Source organism: Semicossyphus pulcher, unplaced genomic scaffold (assembly GCF_022749685.1).
Source record: "Semicossyphus pulcher isolate SPU_LCO1_2020_fin unplaced genomic scaffold, fSemPul1.0.p SCAF_21, whole genome shotgun sequence".
NCBI lineage: Eukaryota > Metazoa > Chordata > Actinopteri > Labriformes > Labridae > Semicossyphus > Semicossyphus pulcher.
This window is the reverse complement of record NW_027211695.1, coordinates 17,506,111-17,523,013: the sequence shown is the minus strand read 5'-3', so window position 1 is coordinate 17,523,013 and position 16,903 is coordinate 17,506,111. Positions and strand designations below refer to the sequence as shown.

The window sequence follows — 16,903 nt, the reverse complement described above, 5'->3', positions numbered from 1 at the left end:
GCCAATAAAAATGCATTAGGGTGAAAAAAATTTATCTCTCTTGTATCAAACTTTGTACCAACTGACGGCTGCAAACGTCAGAGTAAAAATCCCTCTGTGGTTTTATCTCTATGAAGCTCCATCCAGCTGTGGGTTGTACGCAGACGGTAGATTCCTCATCCTGATCCTAAGTTTGACTGACCAGTTACACAACACTATATCCCTGCAAAAGTTTAACACACACACAGTGACACACACACAGTGACACACACAGTGACACACACACACACACACACACACACACACAGTGACACACATGGTAGCTCTTCCTCTCCCCTGTAGGGTTTATAAGCAGGAGCAGAAGCCTCCTAAGACGGAGCAGCGGCAGCGGCAGCAGCAGCAGCAGTGCGACTCCAGCCAACAGCAGCTTCTCCACCTTCATCTGAGGTACTCCCACTCTGCATTTAACTTACTCTGTTACTAACTTATAGATAATAATAATGCTGTCATAATTATGATGTCTGCTTTGTTATATAGAGCAGAAATTCCTCTGCAGCTTTGTAACCTTGTTTATTCTTTCCAGATGTGATGATGCAAATTCATTAGATGATACATGTGAGAGTAATTTAGTGCTGCAGATGTTGTGCAATCTTTAATCTGTTTTGGTGAAACAAACAAGTCTGAATAACTCAAACAATGTCTTTTATAAATTGCATTATGCATTTATCATTGTTTCATTATTGATGAAAAAGTTACATCTCAATTATCCAGCATCCCTACCCACATTAGCAGAAACAGTTGACTCACTAATCCAACTTTTATTGCCTGAATTCAATAATTGTCTTATTATCAACAGTATGGATGGATTAAAAAGTTTGCATCCTTATTTATAAATGTTAAAACTTCCCAAATTCAAATGAAAGAAGTGTAAAATCCTGGAAAGGTTCAAGGAAAGTTTCCAAGCTGTCCAAGTCCATTCACATTTTTCCTCAAACTTGGTCCATTAAACCTGTGTTTTTTTTCTCTGGGACAGTAAAAATACAAAGAACCGTGGTCTCTACATTTATAAATGAAAAACTCATACTTAAATGAAAGAAGTGTTTTCGAAACATGACTGTAAAGTCATATTAAACATGCAAAACTTGGTCCATTAACTGGAGACAGTCCAGTCTTTGCAGAGAGTTTTATGGTGAGCTCAAACCCTCCCCGTCCCCACCCAGAGCGCAATTAGGCTAAGTTCTGCTGGTGAACATGTGTGGAGGTTTTTCTCATGTTGTTAACACACATTTGAGAAATGTTGACACATATGTGTGTGCAAAAAGTTTTAGGTCACCTACATGGAGTAGGGTAAAGTAACTCAAAGAATTCTATGTCTGAAACCGTTAAATGTTACTAAATACTGCTACTCCTCGAGATTTCAAAAAGGAAAATATTGTACTGTGCAATGTACAACTTTTATCTTCAGTAGCTAGTTACTTTGCTAAATTAATCTTTGATCAAAAAGTACCTTACATTAGCTCAGTCTCAACCTTCAAATATTGCTTCCAAAAGTGCCTCAAACATTTATTAACAGGGACGTTCACGGACATTTTTGGGGACAGGGGCTCAAGCCAAAAGAGGCACCCACCCCACCCACTTTTTTTAAGGCCGACATGATACTGAATTAAGGGGAGAACAGTTCTACTATTTGAGATATGCAGGTAGATACAGTGCAAACCTGAGCTGGAATAGAAAAAATACTGAAATGAAATGCTTTTGCACTAATATGACAACACAGAGGTACTTAGTGTTTCGTACGTCCCCCCTCAACACTTAAGTGGTACCAAAATTGCGCAGATTCACTGATATGCATGTAAAACAAACCGCCACGCCAATCTGCGCTCGTACAAGTTGGTGTTAAGACCATAAAAGTCCAGCAGAAAGGCTGTTTTTTGCTTTACTTGTGTACCTTCCCCTCGTCATGATAAGAGCCTAACTCAGTAACAGCAGCTGAGAGAGCAAGAGTCCAATCGTAGAAGAGGAGGGATTAAAGCCTCCTTTGCTACTTTATTATAGCTAAGTTTAAAGTACTATAATACATATTATGATTATATCATATTCTTCTCCACGTAAAACCTTATTATCAAATATGTCCAGTAATGTTATCTGTAATGAAGTGGAGTAAAAATACAGTATTTCCCATAAAACAGGGATACTAACCTATAAATGTACTTTGGTGAATAGTTTTTAGTTTCTTCCCACCTCTGCAGTCTGCAGAAGGTGAGAACGTCTGAAGGTGAGAACAGAGCTTTCACTGTGCTCTATATGATGACTCATGCAACCAAAACGTCGCCCCAACTTCTCCCCTGGACCGGCACACGCCCACGTTATGCAACACAGACACTTATTCTCAGCCAGGTGCTTGTACCACAGACTCCACACACCGTGCTGCTCGCATCATACGAAAACAGAGGTTGTGTATTCAAAGGTTAAATCAGCTTTACCACATTCTTACATAATCCTCATGGCTGTAACTTTCTGACAGGTTCAGGGTCCAGCAGGTTTTAGGTGGACCCCATGTGCGCTGAGGGGTGATGTTATTTTAGTTCTGTTTCAAATTCGGTGGACTGAATGAGTCACTCTGAACACACTGAGCGTCTTTGTTTACATCACACCCAGGGCTGAGTTTGAAAAGTGGTTTGTTATGTTTTGTTTTATTTATTTATTTATTAATTATTATTATTGTTTACTGTTTATTAGTTTCCACCTTTATAGACTCTTTAACAGTATTTTTTAACACTTCTGGTTTACCATGAATTAAATAACTTGTTTGGTGACTTTAACAAAGTCCTAATTGTCTTTAAAAATGACAAAATGACAACAACTAATACTAGAACTATTAAACTCAATGCCACCTCCACTACCATTTTCTTTTAATCATTATTACATTATCACTTCTAGGGCTGCACCTAATGGCTGTTTTCATTATTAATCATTAATCTGTTCTCCTCAATGAATTGATTAATTCTCTGGTTTGATACCAGAAAAAGTCCTGGCTTCAAACGTCCACAATCCAACATGTATTCATCCCTAAACAGACAAAAAAACACTGAAATATAAATTTTAAACCACAACGTTTTGTCCATATCCCAAACAAAGGACAATAAGAGTACTTCTATTCATACTTGTAATCTATTCTATTAATCATTGTAATATTACACTGGTACTACTGCTACTACTTGTATTGTAGAGGTACTGTTGGTGTGCTCACAGTAACCGCCTAAATGCTTTTTTTTAAATTTAATGTTTTTTTGGCATTTATTAATATGACAGCTAAAGAGAGGCAGGAAATATTGGGAGAAGAGATAGGGGGATGATATGCAGCTAAGTGACGAGGGCGGGAGTCGAACCGGCAGAAGCTGCGGCAAGGACGGTTGCCCCTGCTCCACTGACTGAGCCAAACCAGTTCCCCCAATATGCCTATTATTACATTATTGATGCATTTTCATTTCTGATTATTTATCTTTTTTACTCAACTCATTGATTATCCTATAAAATGTCAATAAAATGTCAGTCAGTTGTGGATATTTTCAAAATAAAGGCTTGAATTTCCTTTAAATTCCAAAACCCAAAATATGTTCTTCCATATAGACAAAAAAAACACTGAAATATTCATATTTAACCACAAATTATTTTGCAGAACCTTCAAAAAAGGGACAATAAGAGCATTTCTTTTCGTACATACTGTACACATTTCCTGTTATTAGTTCAGGTTCTTAACTACTACCATTAATAGAACAACTTGATATATAATACTTTTAATTATACTTCCGTATTGTGATCAGTACTGCTGCTCAGTTAATTCATTTTAAAAGTAGTATTACTAATTTTTCACTTTGACTGTATAATATGAGGTAATGCATGATTCGGTAATCGTCTCACTGCGTCTTAAATTGAGATTAACTGCTCTGTTGTTCTGTAACTTATTAAAGCTGGTTCTTATTTGGTTCTAACATTCATGTTTTCACTAAAATACATGACAGTAAGACTCAGTGTGGTTTCCCTCACTAACCAAAAACAGTGACTCAATTATTTCAAAGTTCTAATTAGAGTACATTTTTGTTTTTATGGTCCTGATTTATGTTTAAACTTGTCTTTCTCTTTTTGTTACCATAAAAACAATGATAAATTAAATGAATCACCAAACACTAAAAGTGTCTTTGTTAAACAGCATCTTACAGGAAGAGGAGTGTCTGTAAACCCCACCCCCAACACACACACGCACAAACACACAAACCACTTCCATGTGTGTTACATTACTCACAAGATAAAATATACTTTCGGCTTTGTTTTAACGGCTTTTCCAAATTGAACATCTTTTCTTAACATCTTCTTCTTGTCTTGCTGAATTAAAGGACAAAGACACATGCTCACAGACACAGACACACACACACATACTCGTCTATCATACCAACAGGGGACTATAGTTAAACAGTGAACAAGAGAGGACTTCTGTTTCTAGTCATTTATAAATGAACAAAAAAAGATCTGGTCTCTAACCATAATATAATTCTTGTGTTTTTTAATTTTTTTGAATAAAGTTGCCAAGAGGGGACTTGATGGTTTGAGTGATCCACCTATCTAAGAGGGAACCTCCATATCCTGCAGTACAGCCCACTTCTTATCCACACACGCACACACGAACCACTTCCATGTGTGTAACATCACTCACAAGATAAAATATACTTTCACTTTGCTTAAACGGCTTCTCCAAATGCAACTTCTTCTCTTCCTGAATAAAGGGATAAGGACACACACACACATACTGACCAACCTTACCAACAGGGCACTATCGTTTAACACTGACCAAGAGAGGACTTCTGTTTCTGGTCATTTTAATATAAACAAAAACACATCAGAAAATGTACTTTTAAGCCTTATTTATTTAATATAACTTCAATGTGGTTTTAATTTTTTTTTTTTTTTTAAGTTGCCAAGAGGGGACTTGCAGGCTTGCATATAAGAGGGGTCCTCCATATACTGCAGTGGAACCATCTGTACCCAGTTTTTGCCCCCCCCCCCCCCCCCCCCCCTTACACACACACACACACACTCTGGCATGGCTCCAGTTTTTCACAGATGTACAGCAGATGAGTTTGAAAACAGCTCTCCCACTATGCAGAAAACAACTGAGCATGATGGGAATTCAGCCTCTAAAAACTGCACTGTAAAAATATTATTTCAAGTACACTTTAATAATGCAGCAAAAACTAAAATCTTTGCATGAAGTAAGAGTGAAATATAAGTGTTTTTCCTCCACTCTCCTCTTACAGTCCTGCATCAGATCATCCACCCTGAACGATCACCACCATGTCTGTTCAAGGAGCCACCGTGACCCCCTCCTCAGCCCCACCTGCTCCCTCCGGCCCCCCGCCCAAAGTGACGAGCCGCGGACGTTCTGCAGTTCCCGTCGCCAGCTCAAACTCTGACACGTCGGACGTACCGGAGTTTGAGCCTTTTGGTTTACCTGGCCCGAGAGGATTCCCACCTTTGACTGGTGAGGAAGTGCACTGTAAAACAAACAAACAGACAAATGTTTTGTTATCAAACTTGATGAAGTTAATTCAACCTCATATTTTTAGTGTCTGCACTTACAAACATGAGATTATCCTACTTAAAGTCTTTTAAGTTGAACGTCCTGCTGCTCAACTCACTTATTTTGTGGATCGTCCATTCTGTCTCTCTCTCTCTCTCTGTATTTCTTTTCCTGTCCGTCCTTTTAGAGTTTCTTGACATCTTCGACGTTGACATGATGAAGAGGCCGAATGAGATCAACAAGGAGCAACACCACACCAGCTTTTTCAACTCCAATGATCTCATCGTCCGTCGTGGACAAGAGTTCCAGGTGAAGATCAACTTCAATCGCCCCTACAATCCTGCTCAAGACAAGTTCGCTGTGGAGTTCATCATTGGTGAGACGAGCAATCTGTATTAAGATATTTTAAATATGTTTATTCTGGATCTTGGGCTCTCTCTTGTCCCTATTAGTGCAAATCCTCCCTGTTTACCCAGGCACCAGCCCCCATTACAGCAAGGGCACCTATATTCCCGTCTTCCCCAACAAGGAGCGTCTGACCACCTGGGAGGGTCGCATCGCAAACACCTCCGGCAGCACGGTCACCGTCGCTGTCACTCCTGCTGCAAACTGCATTGTGGGGAAGTACCACATGTACGTCGCCGTGATGACGCCGTTCGGCATCCGTCGGACCAGACGGGACGACAGCCAGAATCTCTACATCCTCTTCAACCCCTGGGTGGCAGGTTGGTTTAGGCTTCACGATCAGAAGCTTTTTTTGCGGTTTTATTGAACAACAGAGCTTGGACAGGATGTGCTTTCATGTCCGTTAACATCTACATGACATTTTGTCTTTCCTCAGAGGATGCTGTGTTCCTGGATGATGAGACAGAGAGGCAGGAGTGTGTGATGAATGAAATGGGGATCATCTACCACGGTGCATTCGACGACATCTCTGAGAGAAACTGGAACTATGGACAGGTAGAAGGAAAACAAATGGAGAACCTTTTCCAGCTAATATATACCTTTTTTACCATTTTTCTTCTTCCCTAGTTTAACTTCGGAGTCCTGGACGCCTGTCTGTACATCATGGACCGGTCTGAGATGCCCATCACCAACAGAGGAGACCCTATCAAGGTGACCAGGAAAGCCTCTGCTATGGTGAGAAGATATTTCATCCTCTAAAACACATGAAAAGGGTTTACAGATTAAAAAAATACATATATTACTAAATCTGGTCTTTGATGTCTTCAGCTGAACTCTCGTGATGATGAGGGAGTGCTGGTGGGGAACTGGAGTGGCGACTACACCTACGGAGTGGCGCCCACTTCCTGGACCGGCAGCACAGACATCCTGATCAGCTACGCACGAAGCAAGATGCCCGTCTGCTACGCTCAGTGCTGGGTCTACGCTGCCGTCTTCAACACCTGTGAGTAGTGAAGTGTACCGTTCTGAACTTCACACTTGTTGGGATTACAGTACATACCCACTGCCTTTAATCCTAAACTAAAGGAGGCAAGCAAAGGAAGCATTGAAGCACTTCTTCCAATTCTTATCATGGTTGACACTTAGATACTTTGGGTCATTTCTTTTAGTTGGTCCGTTCACTCTTTGATTTCTCTCTTTGCTTGTCTTTGTAGTCCTGCGCTGTCTGGGCATCCCATCGCGGGTTGTCACCAACTACTACTCCGCTCATGACAACGATGGAAACCTGAAGACCGACATCATCCTGGAGGAGAGCGGCAGGATCGACCGCAATCGCACCAAAGATTCGATCTGGTAACTCATCTTCCACGTAGCTTACCATTCACCAATAGGGCATAGATTCCGAGCTAACAGAGTCAACTAGCTAATCATAATAATAAAGACTAAGGGCCCTATTTAGACGGCGGAAGGCGCACAGTCTAAAGCGCATGGCGGTAACTGATATAGGTCGTGTCCGACGCACTTTTGCTAGTTACACGGCGCACAATCTGGACGCAAACCGAGGCGCAAGGAGCAAAGAGGTTGGTCTAAGTCCCTGGATTATTCATAGGCGTGTTTTTGGCATAACATGAATCAAACCAATCAGAGTGTCAGCTGTCATTCCCTTTAAAAGCCAGGTGCGCCTACAGGTAGGCGTGTTGCTATTTACACGGCAGATTTCAGTCATTCTTCTTAAATAAACCGGACCCCGACCAGCATATTTAACTTATTTCTTTCCACTGTTTCCTAGAACACGCAGAAAAAAAACACAGGTTACTGTACGATACAGGTCGAAGCACGGATTGATGTTAAAGCCACTAAACGATCCCACTGTCCAACAGAAACGAAAATAAAAAGAGGCATGCTGTGTACATTTACACACGAGGCGCACAGCATTGTAAATTAAGTCTCCAGATGGACAGGATCTTGTGTTTATTATTATTATTATTAAGTTCTGCATGCTGACCATCAAAGACAGGTCGACTTTAAATGTTTATTTACTTATTGTTGCTGCTCGATCACAAGGCTGTATTCTGTCCGTGCGTAATGGACACTCCGCGTAATGGGACTAACCGGGCAGTGTTTTAATATCTGTGTGCACGATTGTCGGTGCCACAGGTAGTTATGTTTGAGTATGGTAATTAATTTACCTCTTAGTTGCGTGTGTGAGTGTGTCTTTGTGTATTATAGAGAGCGTTCGTCTGAATGAGCGTGCAGTATAGAGAGCTTTGTGTCGGTCTCAGTAGTTTTTGGCCAGTGCGCGGCTCGAGCAGGAATCTCCCCGAGGTGAAGCAGGTGTATGTGAAGGCAGCGGTGAGCTTGTCCACGTCTTCCTGCACTTCTCAGCAGATCGGTAACCAACCGAAAGCAGTATCATGATTTAAGGAAACGAGGGAAACCAAAGCTTGCAGTGCAGTGCTTGCGCTGTGTGCTTTGGCACTTTGTGCCGGGTGGACGATAGCGCCCTAAACCACTTTTTAGCTACTAGTACGCTTAGAAATCCATGCCTTTTCTCTTGTACCATTTACAAGAAAACAATATTGTTAGCTAGTAAGTTGATGAATGGCAACACTAACTGTTAACCCAAAGTTACAAATGAGTCATCAAGTATGTAATTTAAGCTTCAAATATGACCAGATTTCCCTCCAAATTATTACTATCTATTGTCTTTTTAGTTGATGATAAATTGGTACTAGGTGAAATGATAATGACGTGTCAGATTCTGTGCCTTATACAGATTGTAGAGTGACGAGCATGACGTCAGAGCATCATGATTTTGGTTACCCCTAGCTTCATCTTCACAAACAGATTTCTCTAACTGGAGTTGAAATAATGTTTGTCATTGTCAGGAACTATCACTGCTGGAACGAGTGCTACATGGCCAGACCTGACCTCCCGACTGGCTTTGGAGGCTGGCAGGTTGTGGATGCAACCCCACAGGAGACGAGCGATGGTAAATATCGACAAGAGTGTGTAACTGGAACGCACGTCGACATCAACATTTTATATTTCCAGGAAATTACAAACTCTAAAATACTATAAAGAATATCTTTAAAAAAGAGACCTTTTTGTGGTTCTCAGGCATGCACTGGTATGCAGGCGTTGATGAATGCAAGACTACATTTAAACATCAATTTTGACTTCATGGGAACTTTAGGTGTTCTTTCAATCATCTGATTATCTACACAGAAATTACACACAACAGAAAATGTGATTAATGCAATCCCTTTAATCTCTTCCTGTATTAGGCTTGTACAGATGTGGTCCTGCATCAGTCATGGCCATCAAACATGGGCAGACATGCTACCCATTTGACGCTTCCTTTGTGTTTGCTGAGGTGAGTCTTTAGTCGAACTTCTTTCAATGTAAATCTAAAATGTTATTATTGTATGTGTAATGGCTGAGAAAGGGGCCGTATTCAGTTCCATCCAAGCCATACCGGATACTTCAAGTGTTTTTTGAAGTGTCTCTTGTGTTTCTTCCTCCCTGCAGGTCAACAGCGATGTGGTGTTTTATTCCCGAAGTAAAGATGGCACCATGGAGCCGGTCAAAGTGAACCGGACTCACGTAGGCCGCATGGTGCTGACCAAAAATCCAGGAGACATGACCCGCCGTGACATCACCGACCAATACAAGTTTCCTGAAGGTCAGAGGCGACACGCAACACCGATCTCAGCATTTGTAAAGGAGGCAGAACCATCTCTCTGCTACTGACTGAGACAAATACACAATGTGGTGCTTTTTATTTAAAGTTCTGTGACTGTAAGTCTAAGCGGAGTCAGCTATCATAACTTAATACATTTATATGGGACACAATATCGGAATGGAAACAGAGAAGTTCCAACAGTTTGGCAGATAAACAATGTAAGCTTTCATGTTTAATGTGAGGGATTACTTTGCTCAAGCAGACTCTAAATCAGAGTTAAGTTAATTTGTTTTTAATGCCAGGTACCAAGGTAGTTGTGTGGCCGAGTGTTGGCACAGACGACTGTGTTTTGGTACCAAAGTTCCAGTCATGTGTCCCTTTGTGGTTGCCAGATTTGGCATGCTTTCTGGGGTGTGGACTTGGGTACTTTTGGTTTGGAAATCAGCTCTAGTTGGCGTCATTCTGGCTTGGTTTGGCCGGAGTTGGCACTCGGAAAGGAACAAAAGTTTTGTGTTAATACTTGTCCTTCGTTTTTTTACAAATTTGGCATAAATTTGGCAACAAGGATTTAGGCTTCTTCTAGCTCAAGACATTTTGTTACCGGGGGGTGGGAATTGTTTCCTCTCAAGCAAATAAATAGTCTTTATATCGCCAGTGATCGCAGACCAGGAAGCGTTTTTAAGTATAGAAATGTTTAAACACTCATATTTCCAACATCCAATCCAGGCAGCACAGAGGAGCGCACCGTCCTGGAGAAAGCCGAGGAGTACGGCTGTAAACGAGAGGCTTCCGAGCCTCCCCCGGCCGACGTGGACCTGGTCCTGCCCGCCCTGGAGATCAGCGTGGGCGACGACTTCGAGCTGAGCCTGGAGTTCATAAACCGCAGCGACGAGCGCCGCATCGTGGACACCTACATCAGCGGGAGCGTGGTGTTTTACACCGGAGTCACCGCCGCTGAGTTCCTGTTCAGGAATACCACGGTGACGATCGGCCCCAACAAAAGTGAGTGAGACGTTCAAAACAAGATGCCAAGTTCAGAAATACAAATATTTAGCAGGAAAAATTGGGAAGTAAAGAAAATACATGTAAATAAAAGGAAACAAAAAAAGGACTTGCAGTGCTTTTGTGTTCTCAGGTGTGAAGGAGTTGGTGGTGGTCGAGTCAAAGCACTACATGAAGCATCTGGTGGAGCAGGCCAACCTCAACTTCATCGCCACAGGGAAGGTGAAGGAGACCGGACAGATCGTCACCGCCATGAAAGTCGTCCCTCTGCGCAATCCCAAACTCTCCGTCACGGTCTGAAGTCCTTTTATTCCACTGCACACGAATCAATCAATCACATGTGTTGGCATCCTCTCCTTGGTAGAAATCTGCCTGGTATAAGATGCTTTTTCTTTATTCATTTGTCACATATGTTTGTGTGCGTTTTGTGTACTACAGGTGTCTGAAGGGGGAAAGGTGAGCGAAGAGATGACAGCGACCGTCGAGTTTACAAACCCCTTCACCTTCAACCTGGAGGGCGTCTACGTTCGCATGGAAGGACCCGGGCTCATGCTGCCCAAGCTGAAATATTACAGGTGAGCTCTGCAGTGTATTATTTTGCTTTTGCTCGTCTTATATTAGTAAAGCATGTCATATCTGATTTTATTTCACACAAGGTTACAACTGATTTTATACACTTAAGCTAGTTCCCGTTTCATAGCTGACAGTGGGCCACAAGTTTTTACATAAGAGCCCCAAATCCGTTCGTGGGCTGTGAAGCACAAAATTCTCAGCGTTTTTTATTAATTTGCATTTTAAATAAATCCACTGCCTGACTTAAAACATTTTTCTGATATTAAAATATTTGTCCCAACTGCCATCAGCCTTTTAAATAGCTTAAAGTGACTAGTGTCCATTTGTGTGTTTCTTATTTAACCCTTTCTTGTTGGTGTGATTGTTGTGTGGTGCTGCCCCTCCCTCTGGGATAATAAAAACATCCTTGATCCTTGAAAAGTACAAAAATCTCTAAAAAAAAGAAAAGTGACTTTTTCAGGATGTCATTTATGAAACACGACTGTTTTTTGTACAAAATTTCGGCAGATGCTTTTTATTCACTACTGCCCATGTCCATTTGATATCCTGATAAACAACCCAAAAAAGCAAAGTTAGTTACCATGGTAACTAAGGGTAAGGGTAAGGGTATTAAAGAAATAATGATGTAATACATCAGTTTATACATGATTTTTCACACATTCCTGCTGTTCAAATCAAAGCTCATTTGGTGGCTGGACTCGTATATTTATTGAAGTTTTGCGTCTGGACCAATGGCTGTGTATATAGATGGACGACGCGTCTCCATCTGCTCTCATTGTACGTAATTGATGCCAAAATAGCCCCTGTGATAGGCGCTGCCATCTTGCAATGGTGATGTCGTTTGGAGCCAGAGTCTGCGCAGTAGAGATTGGCGGATGAAGCCGCCGTAGCCACTTTTGCTAACCAAAACACACACTTAACTTACCGAAAAAACAGCAAATATCCCGCTCGCCGGCGTGTTTAACAGCAGAACAGCTTCTTTGTGTTGGTCTGAGGTTAAAGTTCACAGATACGGAAACTTCAATTACTGTAGTGATTGTTTTAGTTACGTCTCCTCTCGCCGTTCCTCCTACACTCTGCTAATCAGGAACAGATCGGCTGCAGGAGCCGGATTTGTCAACAAAGCTGTCAATCATCATTTTGACAGCATCAAATAACTAATTAAAAATAAACTAAACGTGGACATAAATCAGCATGATAAGAGCTAACTATAATGACAGAAAATATATACATATTTAATATGTATTTTCATTTTATAGTTTGACTCATGTCCCATCTGTTAACATGGAGGAGGCGGGCTTTATGAGCTATACTGCAGCCAGTCAGCAGGGGGCGGTAGAGAGAGTTTGGCTTCACTTTTAAGGAGCTGTCATGTCGTCCATCTTTTTATACAGTCTATGGTCTTGACTCTATATTCTTGATTTCTTTGATATCTTTAAAATGACACAGCTGAAATCTAACTCTCACCCCCCCTGCTGGTTTCAGTCTGATCCCAGGCGGCTCCTCCCTGGTCTGGGTGGAGTTCTTCACCCCACAAAGGGCCGGCACCAGCAGGGTGATCGCTACTCTGGACTGTCCGACTCTCAGGCAGGTGCACGGCCAGGCGACTGTCACCATCGAGGCCTGAGGATCACCGACACCCAATATCCCTTATCACTCTTCTGCTCAATTTTAACATGCTTAAAACATACAGTACTTTTGCAACGACAGTTTATAAGTCATTAGTCATTTTTTATTGTAGGTTCAAATGTAACACATTTATACATTTCATCAAATATTTTCACACTTAACAGGGAAATCTAGGATATTTTTATGATCATCAAAGTTCAATTCAACTAACAAAATATCATTTTTTTCCGAATTAAAAGTTAATTTTGCGCAAATCTACACACTGCAGCTTAAATTTAACTCAAAGGTACACAAGCACAAAGATACGGCTGCCTTGAAATCTCACCCTTATTTAATCATTCATTACACCCTCAATACAAAGAAACACTTACTCAGTTGTGAGCAGACACTTCTGACACTGACAAATCCTTGTTATTAACTGCCATGCTGTCATAACTTTAACATCTTCACATTGAATAAAATATAAGAGCATATATACAGGATCAGTGAAGTAAACCGGGATTTCAGACTGAGCCTATGTTAAAGCTGCATTGGTAATTTTCCAGCCACTAGGGGGCAGAATTCCACCAGACAGGAAGACGTACACAATCCTGGCATATTATCAATATTGTTTTCTTGTTACCTGACATAGTAAGATCCATTATACTCTCTCTTTAACTCAGCTTGAATCGTTTTTGTTACTAATTTCTTCCATTTGGAGCCGGGTTAGTGACGTACATTAGATTTATCAGAGCTGCTAAAAGCAAGTGTGATCAGGTCCATGAGAAAATAATAAATTAAAGAGGCTGAAAATCTCACGAAACTACAGGAATTGGTGATATTTCTCAGCAGATATAAATAAGAGGAGACCCTTTGATCTTATGTTTCATTTAATATGCGTAATATCAATAAAAGCAGCTTTACCTTGATTTTCAAAATAATGCTCATCATAATATAGTGAAGTCTTCTTATCTTTTTATATCAAACATTACCACATTTTCTTCCCATTTTTGTACAATAACAAAACCAAATATCATCCAAATAAAATGTTACCTTTATGTGTGTGTTTATGTGACTATTTAGTATTAATCTGTCTTCTTGCCATATTTACTCCTGTAGTAATCTCTATAGTTTCCAGTTGTAGTCTCTGTAGGCAGGGACGTGGATTTTAGGGAACGCAAGTGGTGTGTTTGAACTACGCTTGTAGTCCGAGTAATATTGACCAATCACGTATCAGCAGGCTGCGGCGTACGCTCCCATCAGCGTGATTTGACTACACTTCAGATCGATCCGACCTCCGCTCAGCAAACAAGCATTTTAAAAGTAGCTTTCTTCTCCTCTTGAGGACAGACCGGACACAGCTTGAAGTTTTACTTCTTACAAATCTGCATCATGATGTTGAAATGAGGGCGAAGGTGAGACCCGTTAATAACAAGTACATCACAGGAAAACGGTTTCTCTTTCTGTAACAAAGCAGCACGCGGAAAACAACGTCTTGACGGGAATATATATATATATATGTTGTCTCAGACTATAGCCGATGGGATCTGAGATTGCTCCAGTAGCAACAAAGTGTCACACTTAATGAGACACCACTAATGATTCAACCATTTTCCTTATTGATGCTAAGATCTGTAATGTGTAGAAAACACACATCACATCTCATGATATAAACAACAGATGTGCAGACAGTGAAACACGCTTATTCCTAGAAGAACGACCCTGTAGGTTACAGAGCAGCTAAAGTGTACTCCTGGACCCAGTTTTGACCTAAAGTGGGGAATAATTCTTTCACCTGTATATTAAATATCGAAGATTTGAAACATACAGACGATTGCAAATATACAATGCAGCCGTACACCGCTCAGAAAATGTTGACAATAAATAAATGAGAAGAAAAGAAAACTCTCTGTGATCTTTTATTCCTCACCTGTGAGTTGTTTTGGGAGTTTCAAGTCGGTTAATTTGAGTACAGAATTTAGTTTAGTTAACGTGTCAGCTGCTATAAGTGTATATTTTTCATTTCTGCACAAACTCAAAAAGAAACAGTCCAGCTTTAAAATGGGATTGTTCAGATGGGTAATGATATCAGGCAAAGGCCCCCTGATGGGTACAAAGTCGGTGCCCTTACCTCCCGGCCACCAGGGGGCCCCGACATTTCATGTTTGAGATCCCTCCTGATTTTATGCTGTTATTTCAGACCACAGCAGGAACAGCAAACAACCCTTATTATTGGTACTACCACACCTAGCCGCTAGATGTCCTACTGGGACTGAAACTCTACTGATGCACAAAAAGCTGCAGCTCTCAGCCTGCCAACACAAGTCATCTTTACAGCCCCATATACTCAAATTAACACACAAGTTACATTTTTGTACAAAAGATAAAAAACAGATTAGATGCAATTATTTGCACTCGCACAAGAAAAAATCTTTTGCTACCTTTAGTGTTTAACTTGAACGCCAAGGGAGTGACAGTATACTGCTCTTGGATGATCTCCTGGCCCTTGAAAGTGGGACCAGATGATCTCTCTGATGTTTTACAGATGGACTCTACTGGAGCCAGTGCTGTCATGCCTGCAGAGAAAAGCTTGTACAGAGTCGAACCCAGGTTAATCGACACGGTCTTGAAAGGACGGAGCGCCCAATTGGTCAGAGGTGGCAAAGGTTGCTCCAGAGTCCACGGTCTGACCATGGCTTGGAGGTGAGACGGAGCAGATGTTTCCAGCCTGGCCAGAGACTGCAACAAAATGTGAGGTGCAACTAAGACCCATGGCCCAAAAGTTGTTTATGTTAAACATAAGATGGGAAGCTGTCAACACGGCATCATGAAGTGCCAACAGAAGTGATGATGGATAGGTCTCATTGTGTGTCCCTCCCTCTCAAGTGAAAGAAAACAGGATCATGCTTACTCATGTGTTAGTGTTTTGACATCCAGACAAACAAGAACGAACTGATGAGAGTCTACACTTGAGTGCTGATATAAAAGTGACAGCATAGATAAGAGAGACATTAAGTAGATTCAGCGCATGTGTGAAACTTGGCTTACTTAGAGTTCCCATGTCGATAAGAACTTGGGCTTGTGTTGACAAGAAGGAGTCCTGGGCTAACAACAACTTGTAGGATGAGCTCTCCAAAGGGATTAATGCATTGAACAGAGGTGTGCTGGAAGGCATTTGAGGACCTTTGGCGTAAAGGGCAAATTCCTGTCATGCTCTTATGGAGAGCTAATGCCATTATAGTGCCTTTGGAGGAAGCTATCCGCTTCTTCAATGAGCCCTGGAAAACCTCCGCCAGACTACGTAAAACGTGTCATCTGGCGGAGACCAGGGAGCTCACTAAACTACACTTCCTCAATCCAGGACGCCCGCCACCAGGACGTCCTTGACTGGAAACAGGGAGTATTTCACTCCAGCGTCTCTTTTCCTTGCTCTCCTTACACTCTGGACAACGCAGGTGAACACCACGATGCTCTGTTTTTGTTTTGTTTGTAGATATATTTCGTAGGACTCTAAGGGGGGGAATCCACTAAAGGAATGCGTAGCTTTTGTGCCCGCTAAAATCGTGCAAATGACTCCGCCTCATACTCCAACAGGCAGAGGGTCGACTGCACCCAAAAGTGGGCACGACTGCGTGCTCCGGAGTTTGTATTTCAATGAGTCTTGTTATGCAAACAATCGTAGCAAATTTGTCCCTTTTCTCTTCAAATGAGCCTCGTGGCAAAAAGCACCTACTTCAGAAACGCCAGCGCTAACAGCGCCGCACAATCGGTGGGAGCTGCGGGGCAGTGTTATGAGGGCTGTAAGGCTCAGAGCTTCCAGTGATCATGACGATTATTCCACCTTTTGTGTGATCAGAAAATGTATTTTTCTGTTAATAATATATTGTCATTATTATTATAATCGGGAGACCAATCAGTCCGGGGTTGTGCGAGGTTCAACCTTGGCACACTTTGTCCACAAGTCCGGAGCTGTTATGCGAGACAGGGATTACGAGACGCTCGTTTTAAAAAGCTGCGTTACAGAGAGTAATACTAGTGAACACCTGTCGAGTCTGGACTGTACAGTAAGCTGTTCA

The 16,903-nt window shown here is 41.5% G+C and overlaps 1 protein-coding gene across 1 annotated transcript; it reads left to right on the top strand.

Moving 5' to 3' along the window:
• The first annotated feature begins 360 nt into the window (after nucleotides 1-360).
• Nucleotides 361-14,051, top strand: f13a1b (coagulation factor XIII, A1 polypeptide b). Its single transcript, XM_069672283.1, has 15 exons — nucleotides 361-426; nucleotides 5,292-5,515; nucleotides 5,742-5,930; nucleotides 6,031-6,279; nucleotides 6,396-6,514; nucleotides 6,587-6,694; nucleotides 6,788-6,962; nucleotides 7,174-7,312; nucleotides 8,848-8,951; nucleotides 9,247-9,335; nucleotides 9,491-9,644; nucleotides 10,371-10,646; nucleotides 10,780-10,940; nucleotides 11,085-11,221; nucleotides 12,705-14,051. The coding sequence occupies exons 2-15, from the start codon at nucleotides 5,329-5,331 to the stop codon at nucleotides 12,844-12,846; spliced, it is 2,229 nt and encodes a 742-aa protein (XP_069528384.1). The 5' UTR covers nucleotides 361-426; nucleotides 5,292-5,328; the 3' UTR covers nucleotides 12,847-14,051.
• The last annotated feature ends 2,852 nt before the right edge of the window (nucleotides 14,052-16,903 follow it).